Genomic DNA, 9960 nt, shown 5'->3' with positions numbered 1-9960 from the left:
CCATAATTTGGGAACAAGAGCTCCGGTTGTGCCCAAGAGGGCTTAGGACCATCGGGGTCAATATACCCTTGTTTAGTCATGTTATAGTATTGGGGGTAGAGGGCCAAGTAGTTGTCTTCCCTCCCTTTATGCACCCCAAGGTCCACTCTATTCATGAGTGCCATCAAATCATTAATGCCCGGGTGCGGGGATTGCCGGCCGAAATTCGGTATATGGAGTAGGGTATGGCGGGATAGGTACGTAGGAAGGTGGGCGAATAGGTATTCCCGGCCCTCCACGAGGTGGTTGACGATGTGGCTCTTCCCTTTGAGGGGGATTATCAAGAATTTGGATATCAAGGAGGTAGCTTGGTGGAGGAGAGTATGGACTCAATCTTGGGTCAATGCCCGGTATCTTCCATCCTTCAAGGATCATTGAAGTGCATCCCTTGGTGTGCCACTTCACACTCCCATCTCGAGTGTAGTTACACCATCGGTGACTGTGGAAGATGGTGTGCTCATCAATCAAAGTCCTCCCCTCAAGAGGAGTATAGGTTCCTCGGGTATTGAACCCGGGATAAAGGTGGTGTGCCAAAATGGTAATTAGACCTCCCATCACGAAGGTTTTGAGTTGGGTGGTCCCTTGAGCAAAATCATGGAACCTAGTAAGTATCTCAAGTGGCGTATTAAATTTATAACGCCTCACCGCTCGAACATTCAAATAGAACTCAAGAAAAGTTAAGTCGATGAGAGTACACCTATCTTGTTCGTACCTCCCATTGATGCAACCGGCTACAAAGCGTTCGGTGAATCGAATCACCGGATGTTGGATGGCAAAGGTATAGCAACGCTTTATATGGGTAAAGTCCCTCCCGGAGATAGCCTTCCAAAGAAAGTCCACACCAAAATTATCGGGCTTTTCGGTATAGTCGGTGGGTACTTCAAGACCGAAAACATAGGAAAATTCCTCAAGAGAAAGAACATGGTCTAGGTTGCATAACCTAAACTCCATGCCCACATTGTTGTGGGTATCTGCCACAATGCGAAGGCTACTCAAGAATTCAAGGGTGAGACTAAGGTAAGTCTCTTCATGGGCATGGAAAAGTTTCCCAATGCCAAGGCCATTAAAGAACATCTCGGTAGGGTACCTTATCTTAAGGATTTCCAACACCCTAGTGTCTACAAATTGAGTAGGTTCGTACTTCTTACCTAGTAGCTCGACAAATTATTGGCGGTGGTCGTCGGATTGAAAGAGCACCTCTTGAAAGCGGTTGAGTTGTTCAATGCCTCCCCTCATTAAGGGTTGGGAGCCCCTTGGTAGTACTACCTCTCGTGGTGTTGAAGAGGTTGATCCCTTGCGCTTCTTTCCGAATGATTCAACCAATTTCTTGGCCTTTCCGTTGGTGTTTGTCAATGGTGCCATTTGGATGTTGGTGATGGGGGTGTTTTTTAGGATGGGATGGTGATTTTGAGGATTGAGATGAGTGTTTTAGGGTTTGGTAAGGTGAGGAAATGAGGGAGAAAGGGGGTGATTATATAGAAGGAGTAGGGAATCCGAACGGATAAGGTTGGATCAAACCCGTTTTATCCGGAAAAACAGAACAATCCGAGCGGATTTTTGTCGAGACGGGCGGATTGTCGAGGAAGAAGACGGGCGTCTTTGCTAGAATCCGCTCGGATTCAAACACAGCAAACTTCCTCGGCTGAGAAGTGGGAAAAGTCGGGAGTATTGTGCCCAGGACGCGCGGCTTGATCGGGACGGGCGGATCGTGAACAATCCGCACGGATTTTGTCACAGCTTAAAATCTTGTTTCTGGATGACACACGGGACGGGCGTCCCGTGAAGAAGACGGACGTATTGTCCTGGATGGGCGGATTTGCTTGAATCCGCACGGATTCTCCTTCAGTTTTAGCTTTTTCTTTTCCGTGGGTTTTGGTCGGGCGTCCTCCTCTCGATCCGGGCGTCTTCTGGTTTTTTCCTCCTTTTTCTTCCTTTTCTCGTGAAATAACGCACCCCTTCTCACCAATTTTCTCTTTTTCCTTATCTTTTTCTGAAATTTGCTCATGAAACATGTAAGATAACTCTCTCTCTTCTCTCTTGTGCAAGAAATTAAATGCAAATGGAAATGTACAATATTATACAAAATAAAGGGGTCCAAGAAATATCTTACAAATGGTGGTTTGAGATAGGACTCCACCAAACTAGTTTAATTTTAAATTCTTATCCATAGAGCTCAAAGCTCTTAATAAAAGATCAAAAGCTTGTGAACAAGCTCCAAATAAGCACAAGTATGGGTTGCTCAATTTGAATATGAAATTTGGCCAAGGAGGCTTGTAGAATGTTCTTTTTCTTGCCTTCTCCTTAGCGTTAGAGCTTTCCCGATGCTTCAAATAAATAAACCCATGATTCTTGTCAACACTAAGCATGAAGTGTGGTTCATTTTCATCCGTGGACTTCCACTTACCAACTTCTTCTTCAATTTTGGTGATGATGATAGCGTTTCGATTTTTCAATCCTTCCAAGGTAGAAGGAGAATTTTCATGACTTTGATGATTGGATACCATAGGAGTTGAGATTGCGGGTGCCAAATCTTCACAAGTAGCCTCACGAGCAATTTTCTCTTTGAGCTTTTTCACCAAGTAGCTCTTGTAAGAAACTTTGGCCTTTTGAAGAAGGTCTATCATATCCTCTTCAATGATCATTGGCTCCAAGATAGGTGTCAAGTGGTCTTCATGAAGGATAAAGGAAAGACGTTCTTCTTCATGATAGGGTATCTCAAATGCCTCAAGGATAGGCTCCTCAAGCAAGGTGATATTGTGAGTCCCTCCTCTAGGTTCATCATCATTGTTGCTATCTTCACATGAATCATAAATGTGGGCTTCATGTAACTCTTTTTCCAACACCTCAATGTTCACATCAAAAGACACACCCTCATACTCACAAAGGTTAAGAGTATTTGGTTTGCTCAACCTCATGTCTTCCTCATCGAACACAACACTTTCATAGTCACAAGAGCTCAAGGAACTTGGCTCTTCCCACTTTTCATCTTTCATATCAAAGGTCACTACTTCATATTCGCATTTATGCTCAATGTCCAAAGAACGGTGGGGAGTGATTGCTTGGGATTCTCTTAATTGGGCAATTTGAATCCTCAATTCCTCTCTTTGGATAGCAATGTCTTTAAGAACATTATCTTCTTTTTGGCTCTCTTCTAGCATTTGTTTGAAGAAGTTTTGTTGATCGCCCATCATTTGGAGAATCATGTTTTGAATGGGTTCATCTTTTTGTTGTGGGTAGGTGTGAAAGTGGTTGTATTGTGGCAATTGAAGTTCATTGTGAAATGGGTATTGGGTGGGTGGTTGTTGTTGATATTGGGTGTGGTGATTTTGGTGGGAAAAATTGGGGTAGTAGTTAGGATTTTCATTGTATGAGTAATAAGGTAGGTTTGTGTTGACTTGCTCCTCAAACTCCCCATACCCATAGTCATACTTAAAAGATCCACCACATACTCCATAACACATGTCTTGAGTCATCATCATAGCCAAGATAAAGATACAACTACAAACATGGAAACTACAAGAAAACGGTAAAAACGAACCTTGAGGAACAAGTTCCTCAAGGTGAAAGCAAAATCAAAATAGACAAACAAGTAAGAACTTAATCACATAGCACCATCCCCGGCAACGGCGCCATTTTGATGTAGAACGATGTCGTCGGGTCACATCCAATCAAACACATTTATAATACTCAACAAACAACTAGTTAGCGGTAAGTCGAGGTCGATCCATGGGACGGTGTGCTTTGGGTTCTAAGTCTATCTATCTCAATTTATGCTAGTGTCACAATTGATGGGGTTTGTAGTTGTGTCTAAACTAATGCAAGCAATAAAGTAGAACGAGCAATAAAAGGAAAGATGTAAACAATTGATTAAAAGTGCTAGGATATCATGGGGTTATGGGGGATTCATGGTGTTGATCATACAAACATGTTTACAAGGTTGCAAGCAATTAATGTTGTAGAGGAACCGAGTTGGGTTATATCTTACGGTTCTTAGGAAGAGTTGGGTCCCGGAGCCGAATCGATTAGATTGTACAACACCTACAAGTCGACTTACTTTCCTCCTAATCAACTTCTATGCATGGTCTAACAAGACTGGAGTTGGTTTATATCTTACGAGTCAAGTTGAGTAGATAAGAGATGGTAAAAATGCAAGGATTCATAGGCTTAGCATTTCATCAAACATAACATGTGCATAAAGTTGACATCACAACAAGCAAGCAATTTAATCATGTGAACATATTAGATTAAGCATGAATCAATCCCATGTTGGTTTCCCCTAATTACCCACTAATCTTAGCTAAAGAAACTACTCACTCATTATCATGGGAAACATGTCATTAATGGTGTCAATCATCACAACAAGTATAAACATGATAATAGAATGAGGAAATAAACAATAAAGAGTAAAGAGTAAAGGATTTATACCAAACTTGAGATGATCCAAATAATAAAGCAAAGAATAATAGAAGAAACTTGATGATTGATGGAAGGTTGTCAATCTCCCAATAATAACCCAATAATCTTCAATTACCCAATAATAAACTTGAATGATAAACTTGAACAATAATTAAGAAGAGATTAATGTGTAATTTGTGGAATGATTAAAGAGTAATCTATTCTAATCTACTCCTAATCTAATCTAAAGAAGGATTTTTCTAGCTAAAAAGATGTGTCAAAGGATTATTACAAATGGGGTATTTATAGTGGAAATTAGGTGGATGCATTAGGGTTAACTAAGGGCTAAACTAGTAATTACACTTTTTAGATTGAGCAAGGAGGAGCCGGTATTTTCCGAGAGAAGGGCTTCTTTCTTCGTAGCTTGGAGAAGACAATCCGTGCTGTGCTGGAATCCGGGCGGAATAGGGTCGGGACGCGCGGATTCTGGCGGGGGAATCCGAGCGGAATTGATGGAATCCCGGCGGATTCTGGCGGGGCAATCCGAGCGTCTTTGGTGGAAATCCGCTCGGATTGTGTTGTGAGGAGACGGGCGGATTGGAGACAATCCGCTCGGATTGTTCTTCAGCAATGATACTTCTTCTTTTCTTCCCTTTTGTTCACTTCCGTTTTATTCTTGTGGGATTGATCTTTAGTCCTTGCTTCCTCTTCATACTAGTCCATCTAGTATCGTCAATAAGCTTCCAAATATGCACGAAAGACGGGAATTTCCGCCTTATTATCTCCTTTTCTGCAAAACATATGAAATGCGATAGAAAAGCAAATAGCAAGGTTTTGACGGGTAAAATGGTCATAGAATGTTATAATAGTATGCAAAATAGGCTCAATTAGGGGACTAAATGTGCGCAAATAATGGTCACATCATGAATGCTTTCCCAGCATTTAACAATTTATCTAACCGTCCACCTAGGGCCCCATTCAACAACAACCAAGGATCCAACCAAAACTTTGCCAACCAATCTCAAGCATAATAAGATTATGGGGGTAACCAAGGGAACCAAGGTAATCAAAACTTTTACCAAGGAAACCCAGCGAACCAAGGGTTTGGTCAAGGGTTCAACCAAGGATACAATCAAAGCCAAAATCAATGTTTCAATAACAACTATCAAGGATACAACAATAATCAAAGGTACAACCAAGGGCAAAATCAAGGATTTAACCAAGGGTCCAAGGGAACAATCAAGGAAAGCAACAATGGAACAACACCTATGGATATCAACAACAAGGGAACAACCAAACTCCAACTTTAAAGATCAAGGATATGGCTTTCCTCTTCCAATTTCCAACCAACCCTTCAACCAAGAGCCACCACCCCAAGCAAGTAATTACATGGGGGATGCTAAATATGACAACTTGGTAAAGTTGATAGGGAGATTCTGCAAGTAATACCCAACAACAAATGAAGAATCTTAAAGCCAAAGTGGCTTCTCAAGCTCTCATAAAACCTTAAAGACCACCCGGTGGATTTCTAGGACAATGGCATAATCCAAGGGACCCTATAAAGGTAAAGGAAATTAATGCTATCATGGTGGGAGTTGAAGAGGAAAGAAAAGAGTCATATGGTTTGCCAAGGCAAGAAGAGTCATCAAATGCTACACCTCTTTCAATGGCTAAAGAAACATTTCAAGAAATTGACCATGAGCCCGAAGCAGAAAGCATGGGAGACTACCTTGTACTTGAGCAAATAATGACAAGAGATGATCATAGTGGAAGAACACTCTTGGGCCAAGCAATAAGGGGTCAATGATACTTCAAGGTATGACAAGTTTATGAACTTGATAATGAAAATGGAGACCTCTAATCCATCTTTGGTGGAGATGCCTCATTACTCCGAATTTCTAGAGGAAGTCATTTCAAGAAGAGTGAACATTGGTGACCGTGTGCTTGTTCCCTCAAGTGAGGAGTGTAGCTTGATCAAAGCTAGTGAAATCCCCGTCAAACTTGACGATCCCGGGAGTTTCTCAATCTCATGCACCGTTGGTGACCAAAAGATGGATAGTGCTTTGTATGACTTAGGGGCAAGCATTAGAGTCATACCGCTTGCCCTTGTGAAGAGGTTGAATATTACAAGCCTAGCCCGCACATTTATTACAATCAAGCTTGCCGACGGGACAGCTAAATCTCCGATTGGGATTCTCAAGGATATCATGGTTCAAATTGGCAAGCTTTCAATTCCTACCGATTTTGTTGTGTTGGATATCCCAATGGGCAGACGCTCCCGTGTCATCCTTGATAGGCCATGATTGGCTATGGGAGAAGCTAATATAGATGTCAAACAGGGACGATTGTCATTCTCAGTCGGTAAGGAAAAATTTAAATTCAAGCTACCACATGCTCCAAAGAAAACCGTGATTCAAAACATATTTGTCGTGGAAACATTAGATCTCCACATGGAAGAAGAAGAAGAGGAAGGAGAAAGTGCAATGTTGATGATTGATGATGACAAAACTGAGAGGGAGTTGAACATTGGGGTTAGAGATCCTCACCCGGATATCCTCTCTCCCGGGTTTGTTTCATGCACCAATCCCCTTCCAAGCCAAAACCGAAATCCGAGAAGAAGAAGCCAAAAACATGGAGGAAGAAATCGAAAGTAAAGAGGGTATGTGACCCCAATATTGACAAGGAAAAATAACTAAGAAAAGATAAGAAGAAGCTTGGTAAAGAAGTGAACCAAAAATGGCAAGAGGTTCAACATGTCATGAGTGGGTTACATGATGTGATGATGAAGGTGAAAGGCTCTTGTTGTGTTCCTAGTGATGATGGTGGGAGAATGGTGGGGTCCCGAGATGATGACCCCGGTTGAGTTGAGTCGGAATGAAGATGTTTGGTGGAGTTCCCAAAGAACCACCGCTTTGTATATACTCTTTCCCTTAAACTTTGCATGCATTTTAATTGAGTATGCATCTAGTTACTTGTAATATATTAAAATTAGTATCCATGTAGTTACATTCATATAGGATTGCATTAGATATATTTTCTTGTAATATATTGAGGAGTCTATTGATCGAATACGAAAGAGGGGGGGGGGGTGAATTGAGTATTAAAACGATGACCACTTTTTCGAAATATATGATGTAAAATTAATTGTTTGATTTTATTGATTAAAATCAACTAATTAATTTACTAATAATAAGCGCAAAATCGAAACAACAAAAATAAAGAGAGAGACACACAAGATTTTTGAATTGGCTCAGTTTCACAAGTCGAAACCTACGTCCACTATTCTCGATTAATAATTTTTAGTACCTTTCTACGGATTACCAAAATTATCAATCCACTCGTATAATCAACTATATGATTATAACTCAGATTGAGTATCGCTAAATACTCTAGGTTGCTCTTACGTTAATAAGAAAAGTACAACGATAAATACTAATCTCACGTTATGCGAGTGAGTATAATATCTTTGTGCACTTAGTATCCTATAACGATTTTTCTTCGAGTGATTGACAAAATTGATGCGCAATTTTTGTATAAGCAAATTATAAAATAAGAATTAAAGCTCAAAGAATTTTGCTTAAAATATTTTTCTCTCTAAAAGTGTAGATGTGTGTCACTTTTAAATGATGAATGAATGAGAGTATTTATAGTAGTAGAGAATTAGGGTTTAGGAATGTTCTTGAATTAGGGTTTAGGAATGTTCTGGAATAATAAAACCTAAACGACTTGATGAACAAGTAAGAGGCAAGGAGATGGAGTTCGGCCTCCTAGGGATTCGGCCTCCTAGGGTTCGGCCTCCTAGGGTTCGGCCTCCTAGGGTTTTAGCCAGCCCATTCAGTCCCTCTTGCTTTCATAGTCCACAACAAATCGAGATAGAGTTTAGTTAAAAACCCTAGGTTGCATGACGATATAAATATCGTGTTACAAACCAATAGTTTATTCAACTTAAATTCTTATTAATTAATTCCAATTAAAATAAATACTCTCTTATACTTATAAAATATTAAAAATATATTTTCCAAAAATTAACGCATCATTTTTGTCTAGCAATGAAGTTATGGTTATGAGGTCATAACTTCACTAACCTTTAAATCAAACAAAGTAAAACCATTACCGGATGACGACCTATATTATCTAATCTTCAGTAGATCTTCAGTAAACGAATCGTCTCTTCACAAGTCTCTCATCTTGAGTCTCGTGGTTGTTATTTGGTCTTGATCTTGAACATTACGATCAAATGTCTTTGAAGTAAAACCTCCTTGGTCCAATACTTCAAGCTTGCGTCATTGTAATTGTTCCTTTCTAAATTAAGACTTAAGCACACAATTAGACGCATATGTTTATAATATTAAGTCCACATACAAATCATTACTGTCATTATCAAAACAATTAATTAGGACTAAAGGTCCAACAAATTCCCCCTTTTTGATGATGACAAGTCTCCTATGATTTGTGTCTAAGTCTAGTTCCCCCTCAACATAATACTTCCCAAATTATAGAACAGTTAAGCGTAGAAACTAATAATCTTTTCAAAGTTATAACTATAGAACGCCTAGAGAGAATTAACTTCAGACGGTCGCAAATCATAAAAAAAATTCCCCCTCTTGGCATCATTGAAAAGATGAGAACAAACATAAAACAACTAGAATAATATATTATGAGACAAGAATTAATCATGAAAAACATATTATATTAAACGCAATCTAGTTCTTAATTAGCATAATAATATTATAAACCTGCAATCACAAAATGAATAAAATGCGAAATTGAAAAGCTAATATCCATAAGAATGGATTTTTATTGTGATCAAAGGAATTAAAAAGATAAGGCTAGGTTGGATTGGTTAGGGCGAGATGGTCAAGGGTAGCGTGGGCTCGGCGGGTGTGACTTAGGACGAGTTCGATATTCCAAGTCCTCGAGTCGCGCATGACAATGGTCTAGGAGTGCAGCTTGGGCAGTCAATCGAGTATCGAAGTTACCAATCCTCAAAGTCATAGCTTTAACTGCTTCATATATAGTTTGCATCTCAGACCTCATCTCCTTTCCGGATTGCAAGAGCTCATCACCAAACTTAACCAGACTATCCAAACCTTCACTCATATGAGTAGATTCGGTGTGTGTTCGCACGGCGGCCTTAAGAGCATGGTCAATTTTTGTGTCAAACCGTGACAAGACGGTGTTTAGACGCGCCGGGCTAATTTCACTTGGTCCACTAGTATCAACTCTCCTTTCCTTTTTAATAAGATCAAACAACTCTCCTAATTTCTTGTCTTACTCATTAATCCTTCCAAGAATAGAAGTGAAATTTGATTCTATCTTAGAATCCAACATCTCAAAACTCACATTGCTTTTTCCTCCTTTTTCTCTTTTTTCTCCTTTTGATTCAAAACATAATTCTGGGCCATTAATAACGAGCTTCATATAAGATAAATAAAGATCGCCCATCTCGTCATTTGTAATAACTCCATAACTATGCTTCCCAATAACTCCTTTCTTCTCTAAAATTCGTGAGATCCAATTCCCATA

At 39.8% G+C, this 9960-nt stretch overlaps 1 protein-coding gene across 1 annotated transcript; it reads left to right on the top strand.

Annotated features, from left to right (window-relative positions):
- The first annotated feature begins 6281 nt into the window (after positions 1 to 6281).
- LOC141620189 (uncharacterized) lies at positions 6282 to 6737 on the top strand. Its single transcript, XM_074437123.1, has one exon. The coding sequence runs from the start codon at positions 6282 to 6284 to the stop codon at positions 6735 to 6737; it is 456 nt and encodes a 151-aa protein (XP_074293224.1).
- Positions 6738 to 9960: the final 3223 nt, after the last annotated feature.

The sequence above is a fragment of the Silene latifolia genome, chromosome X (genome assembly GCF_048544455.1).
Source record: "Silene latifolia isolate original U9 population chromosome X, ASM4854445v1, whole genome shotgun sequence".
NCBI classification, from domain to species: Eukaryota; Viridiplantae; Streptophyta; class Magnoliopsida; order Caryophyllales; family Caryophyllaceae; genus Silene; species Silene latifolia.
Note: the sequence above shows the minus strand (reverse complement) of the source record. Positions and strands in the feature narration are given on the sequence as shown.

Excerpts from the sequence above, each read along its gene's own strand:
- LOC141620189 (XM_074437123.1), top strand. The coding sequence starts at position 6,282 with ATGGAGACCTCTAATCCATCTTTGGTGGAGATGCCTCATTACTCCGAA.